Source organism: Bufo gargarizans, unplaced genomic scaffold (genome assembly GCF_014858855.1).
Source record: "Bufo gargarizans isolate SCDJY-AF-19 unplaced genomic scaffold, ASM1485885v1 fragScaff_scaffold_186_pilon:::fragment_2:::debris, whole genome shotgun sequence".
Classification (NCBI taxonomy): domain Eukaryota; kingdom Metazoa; phylum Chordata; class Amphibia; order Anura; family Bufonidae; genus Bufo; species Bufo gargarizans.
The window spans coordinates 419,785-435,788 of NW_025334066.1; the positions used below are offsets into that span (position 1 = coordinate 419,785).

The following is a 16,004-nucleotide window of genomic DNA, read 5'->3' on the forward strand; positions in this document are numbered from 1 at the left end:
TTCATCATCCCACAAATACTATACCTATTCCGCAACCTCCCAATCTCTATTCCCATAAAAAACTTAAAAGAAATCCAAACACTACTTCTTAAATTTGTATGGCAAGATAAAAAACCAAGGATTCAGGCAGATGTAATGTATCTACCCATTGCCAAAGGAGGACTGGGATGCCCCTCTATAATCAAGTACTATAGGGCGTGTATTTTAGAACAACTGAGATACACTTGGTTAAACCAGACTAACAAGCACTGGGTCACAATCGAAAACTATATCATGGGTGTTAAAAACCCCCAATTATTTTTCTTCTCCAACTCCCTATTGGGAAACATTCGCATCCCAAATTTATGTCCCACAATTCAGGCCGCTTTTGAACTCTGGATCCTATTGACGACAAAACTAAAACTTATTAATGTCTCATTTACAGACATCCCCTTGGGGACATTGGAGAGATGTATCCCACACTTAAGGATCTCTAATTGGACCGACCTAGGGATTAAGAACCTAAGTCAACTCTACACCAATAAGACTTTAAACTCCTTTACAGACCTGGCAGGAAAATTTAAGGTTCCCCATAGAGATTTTTATAAGTATTTACAAATCAGACATTTTTTGTCTGGGGTAACCCTCCCCACTTCCTCTGACACTTGTAAAATAATGGGAATCTTACGAAACCCTCTAAGTACCCTCAAGGCCCTATCTCTCAGCTATCACCTTATGGCGGAGAGATCGGACTCACCACTGACCCCTTTACTAAATAAATGGGAATCAAAATTAAGCTTGAAGATTTCCTCAGAACAATGGGAAACTGCATTCTCTATTATACGGGCTTCTTCTAAGTGTATTAACCATCTTGAAAACTCCAGGAAAATGCTTTATAGATGGTACTATACACCCTACAGATTATCCAAGATGTACCCTCTATCATCCCATGTCTGCTGGAGATGTTCTGCAGCTGAAGCCGACATGGAACACATATGGTGGGAATGCGGAGACATCAAACCGGTCTGGAACTCAATTAATCGTATCCTTACTCAAATATGTAATATCCCAATCTCACTATCTATAGCTCAGGCCTTACTCTCCGTGGATTTAGACTTATTTCCTCATACTATTAGAGTAGTTGTTACTCATGTAATTGTGGCCACTAGAATGAAAATTGCCTACTTTTGGAAGAATCCAAACCCCCCTCCACTAGCGGAAATTATAAATGCTGTTAATAACAACTGTCTATGTGAGATGTTCAATGCTTCCATATCCAATAAACGAGCCAAGTTTAAACTTGCATGGGATTGTTGGCTTCACTCCAAATTTAACACAGTCCTAACAGATAGGTAAAGCTCAGATGTACTTAACACTCCTTGTCACTCCCCCCCCTCCCCCCCCCTTACTCCTTTATATCCATTTCCTTTCCTCTATTCTCCCAATGTTACTTATAGTAATGTTTATATAACCTGCTCTGTTAATTATTATGTTAAAAATGATGACACCATACAGAGTATATTAGAAGATTTATAATGATTCTTAATGCTGCAGACAAAACATACATTTTGGGCTCTGTATGTGACACTTACCTGTTCTTTTTCTTCTGAAAACAATAAAAATTATGTTCAAAAAAAAAAAAAGAAAGTGTGCAGAGAGGACCAAGTGGCTGCTTTGCACAACTGTTCAGCCGAGGCCCGATGCCTCTGCGCCCAGGAAGCTCCGACTGCTCTGGTGGAATGAGCAGTGACGCCGAAAGGCGGAGGTCTGCCCTTGGCTCGATAAGCCTCAGACACCGCCAGTTTAATGAAACGGGCAATAGCCACCTTGGAGACCGCCAACCCTCTGCGCGAACCCTCCGGAACCACAAACAGGGAGTCCGTGCGCCGAAAGGACCCGGTGACCTCCAAGTAAATCCTCAACGCCCTGACCACATCCAGACGGTGCAGTTCCCGTTCTCTGGGGTGGGAAGGAGAGGGACAGAGCGACGGAAGGACGATGTCCTCATTGATGTGAAAGGCGGAGACCACCTTTGGCAGGAAAGTCGGGACAGGCCGAAGCACAACCTTATCCTGGTGGAAGATCAGGAAAGGTTCGGAGCAAGAAAGAGCCGCTAACTCCGACACCCGTCGGAGAGACGTGACGGCCACAAGAAAGATGACCTTGCAGGACAGAAGGCGAAGGGAGACCTCCCGTAAAGGCTCGAAGGGGGCTGATTGGAGCGCCGAGAGCACCACATTCAGGTCCCAGGAAGGAACTGGAGGGCGGTACGGCGGAACAGAGTGAGCCACCCCTTGTAAGAAGGTCTTAATTGGCCCTAGAGGGGCCAGGGGACGCTGGAGAAGAATAGACAGCGCCGAAATCTGACCCTTCAGAGAACTGAGGCACAGTCCCAGGTCCAGACCCGACTGGAGGAAGGACAGGATTGTGGGAAGAGAAAACCGGAGAGGTGGGATGCTCCGGGACTCACAGAACCCCAGATAGGACCTCCAAACCCGATAGTAGATCCTAGAGGATACGGGCTTACGAGCCCGGATCATGGTGCGGACTACGTCCGCGGAGAAACCCCGTCGCGTTAAGAAGGCGGTCTCAATAGCCACGCCGTCAAACGTAGCGAGCCTAAATGCTCGTGGAAGATCGGTCCCTGAGAGAGAAGGTCTTCCCTGGAGGGCAGTGGCCACTGTGCGTCTGCCAACAGCAACATTAGGTCGGCGTACCAAGACCGGCGGGGCCAATCCGGGGCGATTAGAATCGCGGGGACGCCCTCTGCCGCGATCCTCCGAAGAACCCGTGGCAGGAGGGGAAAAGGAGGAAAGACGTACAGAAGGGAGAATTCGCGCCACGGAAGGACGAGCGCGTCGGCGCCGTATGCCTTCGGGTCCCGTGCCCTGGCCAGGTATAGGGGGACCTTGTGGTTGAATTTGGAGGCCATGAGGTCCACGTCGGGGCGACCCCAGCGAAGACAAAGGGCTTCGAACACCTCTGGGTGCAGGGACCATTCTCCCGGGTCGATGGTGGACCGGCTGAGGAAATCCGCCGCCCAGTTGTCCACCCCCGGGATGTAAATCGCAGATAAGGCCGGCACGTGCGTCTCCGCCCAGAGGAGAATGAGGGTCACCTCTTGCATCGCTTCGAGTGCCTCCCTGATGGTTTATGTATGCCACAGCCGTGGCATTGTCCGATTGGATCCGAACAGGGTGGCCCCTCAGCAGATGGGTCCAGTGTCTGAGGGACAGAAGAATCGCCCTCAGTTCCAGAATATTGATTGGAAGTCTGGACTCCGATAGAGACCAAACGCCCTGGACGGACCGGGGAGGGAAAACCCCCCCCCCCCCCCACCCCCGTAAGCTGGCATCTGTGGTAATCACCAGCCAGTTCAGTGGAAGGAAGGACTTCCCCCTTAGAGGGATATGCAACCACCAGCCGAGGGAAGCCCGAGCCAGGGGAGGCAGAAGAAAAGGTCCTGTCCAGACTCCTCGGTGATTTGTCCCAGGCCGACAGAATTGCCCTCTGAAAGGTGCGGGATCGGAATTGTGCGAACGGCACCGCTTCGAAACAGGCAACCATCTTTCCTAACAACCGCATGCTGGATCTGAGGGAAGGGCGGTGATGACGGAGGAGACTGCGAACCGACGCGCGAAGGGCCAGACGCTTGTCCGACGGAAGGCGGACCTCCGCCAACTCTGTATCCAGGAGCATCCCCAGGAAGATCAGCCGTCTGGAGGGGGTAAGGGAAGATTTGGGGTGGTTGATAATCCAACCGAACCGCGTCAGGGTTTCCAGAGTGAGTTCCACACTACGGGATGTCTGAGAGAAGGAGGGTGCCTTGACCAGGATGTCGTCCAAGTATGGGAGAAGAAAAACACTTCTTGAACGTAGAAGGGCCAAGACAGGGGCCAGGACCTTGGTGAACACTCGAGGAGCCGTCGCCAGACCAAAGGGAAGGGCGACGAATTGGAAGTGATCGTCCCCCACCGCGAAGCGCAGGAAGCGGTGATGACATGGAGCAACCGGAACGTGGAGGTATGCATCCTGAATGTCGATTGAGGCCATGAAATCCCCTCTTTCCAGGGAGGCCACTGCGGACCTGAGAGACTCCATCCGGAATCTCTGCAGTCGGAGAAAACGGTTCAGGCGTTTTAGGTCCAAGATCGGACGCACTGAGCCTTCCTTCTTGGGAACCACAAAGAGGTTCGAGTAGAACCCCCTGAACCTTTCCGTCGGAGGCACGGGGGCGACGACACCCTTGTCCATTAGAGAGTGAATGGCCGCGAAGAAGGCGGCCACTCGTACGGGATCTCGCGGAGGACGGGATCGGAAGAAACGGTCTGGCGGAATGGACGCAAATTCGATTTTGTATCCGCAAGATACAATCTCGAGCGCCCATGCGTCTGAGATGTGGGCCCGCCATACGTTCCTGAATAGGAGAAGGCGGCCCCCCACCCGGGTGGGTGGGGGCGCACCTTCAGGCAGAGGGCTGCTGGCCTGTGGGAGCCCGTGCAGGCTGGGACTTGCGCCAGGTAGGTTGCGTCCGAAAAAACGGCTTCTTGCGTCTATCCTGGGCTGGGCCAGAGGAAGAAGAACTGGCCGCGGGTCTAGACCCGGTGGGCTTGCGAAAGGACCGAAAACGGGACGAACCAGCGCAACCACGGGGGGCGCCCATTGGCCTGGACTGGGGGAGGTGAGTACTCTTCCCACCCGTGGCCTCTGATATAAGTTCGTCCAGACGGGTTCCGAACAGGCGGGAACCCGTGAATGGTAGGCCGGCCAAAGAGCGTTTGGAAGCGGCGTCCGCCGCCCAAACCTTCAGCCAGAGTTCCCTCCTGACAGAAACTGCCAGGGCAGAGCAACGGGCAATGAGGGCACCCGCATCAAGGGAGGCCTCACAGACGAATTTTCCGGCCTGAACAATTAGTTGGGCTAAGGAACGGAGGTCCTGAACAGGGACGTCCGACCCTAACTCCCGTTCCAGTTGCAAACCCCATTCAGAGACCGCTTTGCCAACCCAGGCGGAGGCAAAGACCGGTCTAAGGGCCGAACCAGAGGCAGTAAATATGGCCTTGGAGAGGGATTCCGTACGACGGTCCTCAACAGACTGGAGGGAAGATCCGTCCTGTACAGGAATAGTAGTGCTTTTGGACAGGCGAGCCACGGGAGGATCAACCTTAGGCGGGGATGTCCACGTGGTCACAGAATCCGCTGGAAAGGGATAACAAATGTCCAGCTTTTTGGGTGTAATAAAGCGGACGTTAGGCCGAGTCCAAGCCTTGGATACCACAGAAGAAAAATCAGCGTGTATGGGAAAAACCTTGGAGGCCTGTTTGGGGCGGAGAAAGGACACGCCGGCCTGTTCAGAGCTGGGGGGGTCATCGTGTAGCTGAAAGGTATCACGGATGCTAGTGACAAGATGCCCCACCGCGGACGCCAATTTGGACAGAAGCTCTGAGTCCATGTCCACGTCCGAATCCGCCAGTTCTCCCTCAGAAAGCGTATCCCTTTGAGAGGATAGACTTGACTGAGCTTGCACGCATGGCGGAGAGAGCGAAGCATCTGGAGAAGATGTGCGCTCAACCCTTGAACGTTTCTGAGTATGCCGGGCCCTGGAAGATTCGCTGGGAGGCAGGGAACCAGTGGGGGCGGCAGAAACGGTAGTCCCAGCGGGTGCGACAGGGATTGTGGCAGCCTGCGGGAGAGGCGGTCTATCCACGAGACGGCCCACTACGTGTGTAAGGCTTTCCACCGCCTGAGACAGAGACCTAGCCCAGTCAGGGGGTTCAGAGGCACCGGGGGGCGCAGCGGGAAGTGGGCCCTGCACCGGGGCCTGACATGCAAGGCAATGCGGCTCAGATTGCCCACGCGGAAAAAGTTCCTTACAGGCGGTACAGGCATGGTACCAGGGTTTGGGGGCACCTGTGGGATCTGACATGCTGAAGTGTGGTTGTACTCTAATATAGAGACCACAAAGGGTTATAGCAGCTATGACCAGGAGGGTTAGGAGAGGGTTAACTGTCCTACCAGTGCCTCAGAAGAACGTCAGGAGATGGCCCAGATCAGCAGCAGCAGAGAAGCAGTGAACAGCAGTGAGCAGCAGAGAGCAGCAGAGAGCGCCCACAGAAGCCGAGCGATGTACACAGGAGGTTAGAGTCCCCCACCGTGTCCCAGCTTCCTGTCAGGAGTGAGGAAGCGCGGGAAACCTCAGCAGAAAGCACGGGGAACAAGCTCCGCCCCCTCCAGCGCTTGAAATGTCTCCTGTGAAGGAGAACGTAGCTCCGCCCCCCAAAATGCCGCGCGCGTAAGCCCCGCCCCCTGCCGGGACCGCTAAGCCCCGCCCCCCGTTCTCGGCGGGAAGGGGGAGAGAGAGAAGAGAAAAATGGAGTCAGCCCCCGATTGAGGGGGAGGGGGGGGGGAGAAAGATAGCAGCGTGGGGGGGAACGGCGTGGGGGTGCTGAGGATGCTGCTGTGCTGCATTGTCCTGCAGATGAGCGCTCAGAATGAGCGACCACGGGTGCCCCCCTTACCCAGAGGGGTAGATGCTGCAGATAGGGACAGGGTATGGGCTGGAATAGCCATCTCACCGTCCGACGTCTTCACCCTCAGTCCTTTCCAGCAGGGTCGCCCCTTCAGCCACTGGCACCGCAGTGGCAGGAAGCTGGAAGAGGGGCTTGGCGTGCGGGCGACCCCCTAGCTGGCGGGATGTAGGGGAGCCATTGCTGCCCAGATCCTCCTATTGCTTCTGTGGGGGAGGCAGCAGTGCAGATAAGTTGGCACTGGCGCAGCTCAACCCCGGGAGAGCAGAAAGGTCTAATGCGTCTCTGGTATCCCTAGGAAAAAATAAAATAAAATTAGAAGAAAAAGCAAAAATAACAAGGAGAAAACAGCCCTGCAGTAGCAGGGAGTGTCTTGCCTCCTTGGACACTAAGCTAAAACTGGTAGCCTCTATCTCCAGGCTGAGGGTATAGCTGATGGAGGAGGGGCTTAACAGTTTTACTTAGTGTCACGCCTCCTAGGGAGCTGAGCTATACCCAAGGTCTGTGTCCCCCAAGGAAAATGGGCGAGAAATATAATGTTTACAAAATGCTAATTAGCCTATGGGCGCAGGCACGGTGAGGGAAAGACACTTGCAGGCTGCCAACTTCCCCACCGCGCCTGTGCCAAATGATGAACGACGTGAGACTTCACCAGAGCATAGGGCTGGCAGACAGATGCGAGTGCTGCCTGGCCCTGACAATCAGGACTTGGAGGGAGGTGACAAAGGTTCGAGAACAGAGCCTCTAGGAGCAGGCACATCGCTAATGTCAGCTAGCTTAATAGGGTTAAATCTGGAGACAGAATCCCTTTAAGCATAGTAGTCAGAGGGGGTTAAAATTACAAAGAGTCATTACTCAATTCCAGAGATCCCCCCTACTGCTGCTTCTGCAAAGCTGGTCTAGTCCCCATTGCTTTTTACTTTCTGATCCCAGCTTGGTGCACCGGAAATCCCAAGAAAGGGCCACTCAGCCAATTACTGGCCATAATGGAGACCCTCCTCCAAACCAGTCAGGTTACTGACAAACCCCTTTAATATGGGACTAAATTCACTAGTGCACTACAGTTTATTTTTTATAACATGCTCTATTCACTGTGAAACAGCATTTACATAACCTAGCATTTTAAAATCATCAAGACTTTATTTTCTGTGAATGTGATGTCTGAAGAGAAGATTGTAGCATGCCATAACACAGAAAAATGTTCACATTTTCCCAGAAGGTAGAGGTATTGTCATTATACCTTCCATGTCTATAAGATTTATTCATAGATTTGCCTAATAGAAAAAGCAGCAAAAACGGTGCAAAAATATGCAGCTAATTTGATTAATTTTCCAAATGAGGGTTTTTAACCCTTTATCACTATATGTAATACTACATCATGGTGATGACCAGGGCACAGGAAAGGGGCTTGCACCATTGCTGGCTGTATTATACAGCAGGCACCCAGTTCTCAGAGAAGATTCCAGAAATTGAACCCCTTAGACGTTGCAGTCAACAGCAATCACAGAATCTAAGCGATTAGACAGAGGGAGGGAGCTCACTCTACATCTGATCAGTACCCCATGAACGCAATTGTGGGGTGGCAAGTACTCTGCATGGCAGTCAAGTACACACTTACATACTCACTTATATGGAGAAGGCAGCCACTCTCTGATAAGACCACCCATTTGGCTATTGAGCTCAAAAACAGCAGAGATGTAAATGTATATATTACAAGTTTCGCTGAAAAACTATATATCATTCTGCTCAGACTCCTCCTGCTCTATAACATGCTGCCTGTGATTGCACTGCATTTAATGGTGACAGGTTCTTACCAAACTAGGGTATGTCTTTAAGGGGTTAAAGAAGGATTACCCGAATTATATTTTCAAATTTAATTAAAAAAAATAAAAAAGAGATTTTTGTATAACTTACCATTAAAATCTTTCTCGCTCTTCCTTGGGGGACACAGAAGACCTTGGGTATAGCTCAGCTCCCTAGGAAGCGTGACACTAAGTGAAAACTGATAAGCCCCTCCTCCGGCAGCTATACCCTCAGCCTGGAGAGAGACACTGCCAGTTGCGTGTCCAAGTAGTGAGAAAATGCAATGTCCAACAAGTGGAACCAACAAGCCAACTACCCAACGGGGTAAACCAAATCCGGAAACCGTGTAGAAAAAAAAAAAAACTATGAATGGGTGGGTGCTGTGTCCCCCAAGGATGAGCAAGAAAGATTTTACTGGCAAGTTATACAAAAATCTCGTTTTCGCGCCCATTTCCCTTGGGGGACACAGAAGACCTTGGGACGTCCGAGAGCAGTCCAAGAGGGGGGGACCACAGCTCCAAGGCAAAGCACCCGAAGGCATCAAGGAACCGCCGCCTGCAAACCCAGGCGGCACAAGGCAGCATCCGCCGAAGCCCGAGTATGCACCTTGCAGAACTTGGTAAGGTGTGCAAGGAAGACCGGTGGCTGCCTTGCAGAATTGCACGGCCAAAGCCCAATGCATCCGGCCCAGGAGTCACCAACCGCTCTGGTGAAATGAACGGTGACATCAAAGGCGGAACCCTGCCCTTGGTGCCGTAACCTCAGCAATAGCCATTCTGATGAAGCGGAGGAAAGCCACCCTGGAGGCCGTCAAACCTTTACGCAGACCTCCTGGAACCACAAGAGACCGAGCGTCGACAAGAGTCGGAGATCTCCAAGTAAAACTGCAAGGCCCAAACAACATCCAATCGGTGAAGTGTCCGTTCCCAGGGTGGGAAGGGGAGGACAATAGCCTTGTTGAGATAAAAGGCAAATACCACCTTCAGAAGGAAGGGACGGGATGGAGAACAGCCCTGTCCTGGGGAAGGACAGAAGGCTCGGAACAAGAAGGGCCGCCATTCAGACACCCGTCTGAGAGACACGATGGCTACAGAAACACAACCGTACAGGACAGAGGGAGTAGACAGAACTTCTGTAATGGCTCCAAGGGAAAGCTTGGCGCGCCGAGAGCTCAGTATGTAGTTCCCAGGGCAGTACCGGGGGACGGTACAGAGAAACCAAAGAGCCACTCCGTGGAAGAAAGTCTTGACAGGCCCAAGAGGGGCCAGGGAACGCTGGAAGAGGTTTGACAGCGCCGACACTTGACACTTCAAGGAACAGAGTCCCTCCCCCATGTCCAGGCGGGACTGGAGAAAGACAGAACCATGGGGAGAGAAAGGCAGAGTGGGGGAATGCCCCGCTTCCCACAGAACCCCAGGTAAGAACTCCAAGTCCGACAATAGATCCTGGACGACGCATGGCCGGGAGCGAACACTAGCGTGCCCGCTGGAATCGCCTGGGTAAGCGGGAAAAAACCCAATGTGATCAGGCGCAGACCAGTAACACGGGCAGAAGAGTCGGCAAAACTGGTCCCGTCGGCCCCCGAGCAACGTCGTCCCATATCCACCCGGAGTCGGGGAGCAGAAGGACAGAGGGGAGGAACTGAAAGGGTCCGCCCAGCATCCGACAGATGCCAGGACAAGACAGGCTAAAGTCCATGTCGATGTTGCCACCACAGGAAGGGGTTCTACAATCTAAGGACAATCTTGACCGAAGGGTAGTCCTCCCAAGTTACCGAGAAGGTAAGTCCACAGCAGGACCATTGCCTAGAATGGAAAACGCAATCTGCACCCAGCGGGAGGACAGAACGCGGTAGACCCGGTAAATAGGCACACAGCTAGTACAGCCAATGTGAACAAGGGAGACGGTACGAGGCCACAAGGAACACCGGAACCATCCAAGTGAACAACCATGCTCTCCCCAGAGGGGAGGGCAGTGAAGGAACAGCCTCTGAAGCCTGGCCGGGGCAGAAGCCACAGCGGAGTGATATGTCCCGAGCGGGAGCCAAAAACAGAGCCGACGAGAAAAAGCAGTCGAGACAGAGGCCGGCTCATACCACACTGCATCTGAAGAGGAGGAAATGGTAGTAGGCGAGGGAACCGCAGTCCCGCCTGAGCCAACGTAGAATTCGAGGGGCGCTGCAGACAGCACTCTCGTCCAGGTGACCGCTTGCACAGGAAAGCAATGCCGCGGGAGGACGAACTGGTAAGCATCTAGGAACATTGTGGATACAGTCACAACGGAACAGCAATATAGAATCCAAACCAGAGAATGAGTACCACCTAGCTCGGTGCAGTAGAGAGCAAGTAGAGCCCGTCTGGGTCAGGTGGACAGAATGATCTCTTCAGAGAAGAGTGCAAGGCTTGCTGCAAACATCGTATCCCAAGAGAAACAAGTATGTCGCAGGAGGAAGGGAGGCATACGTACGAGCAGCCCCGTAAGCAGTGAGAAGGCCAACCCACCTACGGGAGGAGAAGGCATACACGGCCCAAACAATGCACAGAGCGCACAAGAACGTCCGCTCACTGCAAAATAGTCACTCAGCGAAGGGGGCCAGCCACAGAGTCCCACAGTATCTACGGAAGTGCAAAGTGCAGCCTGAAAGGGAGTTATGCACAAGACTAGTACGGCATGCGATGGAACGCAAGCAGTCCGCCCAGAAAGGGGGGAAATGCACCTGGCAAACACTGCAGTCGGCAAGAGTGCAAAGGCCCGCCCCAAAAGGGGGCGATGCCCAAGGCCAGTACCAACTTCAGAGAAGTAGGACATACCATATTCCGCCCAGAAGAGGGCCATGCACATGGCCGCACAGTATCCAGCAGGAACACGGAGGTCCACCTAGTGAAAGGGGGACATGCACAGGGTTATCCTAGCATTAAGTGATTATGCAATAATCCACCCAACACCGAATTTCATGAGTGTGCAACTACTCCGCCAATGAAGGGGAACATGTATGAGTCCAGCACAGCATATACAAGGACAGCCGTGAGTTTCGTGAGCGTGCAAAATTCCGCCCATGGAATGAGGGGTGGTCATGCACAAGGCCAGCACCGTATCCAATGGGAGTGCAAGCATTCCACCCGTTAGAGGGCCATGCTCATGGTCAGCAACGTATCCGGTGAGAGTACAGTATGCCGCCCAGAAAGGGGGGCCATGCACATAGCCAGCATCGCATCCAGTGAGAGTGTAAGCCCCCCGCCATGGATGGGGGTCATGCACATGGCCAGCAACGTACTGGCGAGAGAACAACCACAGTCAGTGAGAGTGTATGTATGCCGCCTGAGGAAAGGAGGCATGCCCATGGCCGGCAGCGAATCCAGTGAGAGTGCAGCACACCGCCCATGGAAGGGGGGTCATGCACATGGCCGGCAGCGGATCCAGAGAGAGTGTAAGCACCCCGCCATGGAGGGGGTCATGCACATGGTCAGCAACTTACCAGCGAGAGAACAACCCCAGTCAGTGAGACTGTATGTATGCCGCCTGAAGGAAGGAGGCATGCCCAAGGCCGGCAGCAAATCCAGTGAGTGCAGCATTCCGCCCATGGAAGGAGGTCATGCATATGGCCGGCAGCGAATCCAGAGAGAGTGCAGCATTCCACCTATGGAAGGGGGTTATGCACAAGGCCAGCCCGCAGCCAGGGAGAGTGCAGTATTCCGCCTAGGAAGGGGGGTCATGCACATTGCCAGCACCATAACTGGAGAGGGTGACGAATTCTGCCTATAGAAAGGGCGGCCTGCACTTGGCCAGCGCCGTATCCCGGGAGAGGGCAAGAAACCGCCTAGAAGGGGAACATGCACCTGGCCAGCGCCGCAGCCGGGGAGCGCGACATGCCGCCTATGGAAGGGGGGCATGCATACGGCCAGCACTACTGAGATTAGGCTGCAGCGTCATGCGCAGCCCACAAGAAATCAGTTTTTTTTTTTATATAACACAGCCTCTCTGAGGCAGGAAGGGGGCCACCATACAGGGGCACAGCCTCTCTGAGAGGAAGGAAAGGGGCCAGCCATACAGTCCCATGAGTAAGCCCAGATCTTAGAGGGTCTCCTCTAGATGGGAGCCAGTAGGCCGTGAAGCCGGGGCCTAAAAATTTTTGCGGCGCCCGGCCGACCGGAATGCACCGACGGTCGGCCGGGGCCTGTTGGAGCATTGTGCTTACATCCATGCCGGCCGCGGGTGCCCAACCCCCCGGGACATAGGGCTGGAGAAGCCACTCTCTCACCATCAGCAGTCTTCACCCTCGGTCCGTTCCAGCAGGGTCGCCCCTTCAGCTACTGGCACCGTAGTGGCAGGACTCTGGAAGAGGGACTTGGCGTGCGGGCGACCCTTGCACTGGCGGGATGCAGGGGAGCTAGGCTGCCCTGGTCCACCTTGCCTTCTGTGGAGGAGGCAGCAGTGCGGGTGACCGGCGCTGGCACAGCTCAACCCCGGGAGAAACAGAGGTCTATTGCGTCTCTGTTGTCCCCGATTGTCTGGAAGAAAAAGAAAAAAGTAAAAATCTAAAACTAAAACAAGGGAGTGTCTTGCCTCCTTGGACACTAAGCAAAAAACTGTCACTCACTCTCTCTCTCCAGGCTGAGGGTATAACTGCTGGAGGAGGGGCTTAGCAGTTTTCACTTAGTGTCACGCCTCCCAAGGAGCTGAGCTATACCCAAGGTCTTCTGTGTCCCCCCAAGGAAAATGGGCGAGAAATGTATTTGTCAAAAATGTTCTCATTGTTGCTAGTATTAGACATGTGCACTGTTGCAGAATGGGGTTTTTACGACATTTATACTAATAACTAGGGATGAGCGAATCGCCTTCAGATTAAAACATCCAAAGTAGATTTGCATAAAACTTTGTTCTAATACTGTACGGAGCTCCTGCTCCTGTATTAGAATGTATTGGCTCCGATGAGCCGAAGTTGTTGCTTTGCGAAGTCTCGCGAGACTTCACGCAGTAACTACATAAATAATTTGTACTGCAAAAAAAACATTTCCCAAACTCACATTTGGCTCCAAGTGGTACCTTGGAACTGAAGCAGAGTTCGGGAAATGTTTTTTTTTACCAACGTCGGCTCATCGGAGCCAATACATTCTAATATTGTATGGAGCTCCTGCTCCGTACAGTATTAGAACAAAGTTTTATGCAAATAGACTTCAGATGCCCTGGAACCCCTGATCAGCTGATTGAAGAGGCTGCAGGGCTTCTGTGAGAGCCACCACCTTATCACAGCTTACCCTAGGCCAGTGGCATCACATTCATCGGTTGCATTGCCTATGTGCAGCTTAATCCCATTAAAGCGAATGGGGCTGAGCTGAGATACCCAGGCACAGCCGCTATACAATGTACGGTGCTATGCTTGGTAAGCTGCAAGAAGGCAGTGGTGCCACCTTAACAGCTGATCGGCAGTGGTCTTGTGTGTAGGACCCCCACCGAACAGATACTGATAATCTATCCTGAGGATAGGTCATCAGTATAAAAATCAGTCCAAAAAAAATCTAGGATCAAACCAGCAAATATTTAAAATGTCTTACATGTCTTGAATAACAGAAAAACTTTCTGCTCATCACAACTGGCTGTTTTAGTACTAGAGACAAAAGATGATGGTAAGGGGCTGGTGCACAGTGTACAGATCTATGATACAAAGACCATAGCTGGGTAAATGGCACTTCTGTGTGCCTTAAATCTCGCTTTCACGCTCATTTCTCAGATTGGGGCAACCCACCTTAGAGCAAGAGACTGATTTATTTTCTCTAACAGTGTGGTTTGAAAGGGATTTCCTTTTCTCCTCTGCTTTGTAAAGATGTATCTCTTCTTCTCCTTTTGCTGTTCTCCATTCCTCCTGTTTGCTAAGGGCATAATTTAGAGAATTGTATTGGCAATATGTATATTAAGTTTTGTGCTCAAGTGCTAGGAACTTAAAAAATGAACATGCAATAAAAACTCAACACTAGTCTAATATTTAAACATGGGAAGATTTACTGAAACTGGTGCAAAGGGAAAGTAGAGCAGTTGCTAACAGCAAGCAACCAGAATCCGGCTTTTATAACACTTTTTGCCATGAGCAACTAATCCCCTTTTCCTCTGCGCCAATTCTGAAACCCCAGTTATGTACATCTTGCCTCCTACATCATATTACTGCGACAAAAACTTTACCTGGCTACCGCCTGAGGAAGCTCTGGGACCACTACTCTACGACTCCATGCTACGAGGTCACGTTCAGTAGCCATTTCACTTCTTGGTGCATTGCTGTGCATCTGTCGAACACCCTCAATTTGACCGCTGCGTCGCAAGCCAATATTTGGCGGAGAATGAACCTCAGAAGTAGAACTCACTGAAGCTGTAAAGTACAATTAAGCACAGTCATAATGTGACATTTCTTCCCGACAGACTGTTGCTTTAAGCCCCTAACCGTTTTGCCCAAGCTCTGCTCTGTAGAAGATAGAGATATGGGCCTAGTCTTGTTTGAAAGCAGACATCATATAAGATAAGTCATATATTCATTTATAGCCTAAAATCGGGAGATATAACCATTAGAAATCAGGTCTGGAGTGATAGCAGCTGAAAGTAATAGCAGGTTTTACTTGTTTTCACTTCTGACCCAATTTCTAAAGGCTAGATCTGCCAATGTAGGAGATAATGCTGTGATCTGGTCTTGTTGTAAAGATTCCATTGCCAACTTAAAAAAAAAAAAAAAAAGAAGACCTAGTCCATATCTCTACCTTCTACTGAGCTTGAAACATGCAGGATTAAAACTACCCCTCCATTCACCTGGCTGTGATCTCCAGCCTGGAGAAGGGGGCATTGGGGTATCTAACAGCCTGTAGTATAGCAGAGAGAAAAAATATCATCCTCTCTTATAATTATCACTAGAGAGGAATGTAATATATTAGCCCTCACACAGTTATAGCATTAGAAAAATAAAAATGTTCAAAATCTTGGAATGCAGAGACACAAAAACAAGATTATTTTGTAAAAACACGTGTTATTATGCAAGTAGTATAACATAAATTTGGCTTCATCACAATTGTACTGACCCACAGAATAGTTGTGTTATTTATACTACACAGAGAACACTGTAAAAATAAACTGTTGCAGTTTTTTTTTTTTATCTCCCTCCCCCAAAAAAGTGCCGTAATACATTATATGTACCCCAAAATGGCAAAAAAAAAAACACCTTACACATGTCCCGCAAAATGCAAGGTCTCATAAATAAAGAAACGGCTTTGCTCATCTTTTAAATGTCCACTGAAATATGGCTCTAAACTCTGAGCTTGCAGTGGTCAAGTGCCATTTACTATTAAAGGGGTTTTCTGAGTTACCACTGATAACCTATCTTCAGGATGGGTCATCAGTATCTGATCAGTGGGGGACCGATACCCGGGACCCCTGCCGATCAGCTGTAGCAGAAGTGCTGCGGCCTCCTCTCAGCTTTTCCTAGGCTGAGTGACATGTTCATCAGTCACGTGGCCTAGGAGCAGCTCAGCCCCATTGAAAAGAATGAGACTAAGCTGCAATACCAAGCACAGTTGCTTTACAATGTACGGCGTTGTGCTTGGTGAACACAACTTCTCAAAACAGCTGATCGACAGGGGTCCTGGGTGTCAGACCCCCATCGATCAGATACCGATGACCTATCCTAAAGATCAGTTCATCAGTAGTAAAATCCTGGAAAAC

At 51.2% G+C, this 16,004-nt stretch overlaps 1 protein-coding gene across 1 annotated transcript in view; it reads right to left on the minus strand.

Annotated features, from left to right (window-relative positions):
- Positions 1-16,004, minus strand: part of LOC122922310 (pleckstrin homology domain interacting protein) — a 177,080-nt gene that overhangs the window by 117,375 nt on the left and 43,701 nt on the right. The window contains exons 16-17 of the mRNA XM_044272879.1: positions 14,484-14,667; positions 14,053-14,176 (exon numbers count right to left, since the gene is read on the minus strand). Coding sequence (XP_044128814.1) covers positions 14,053-14,176; positions 14,484-14,667 — 308 coding nt within the window. The remainder of the gene's footprint in view (positions 1-14,052; positions 14,177-14,483; positions 14,668-16,004) is intronic.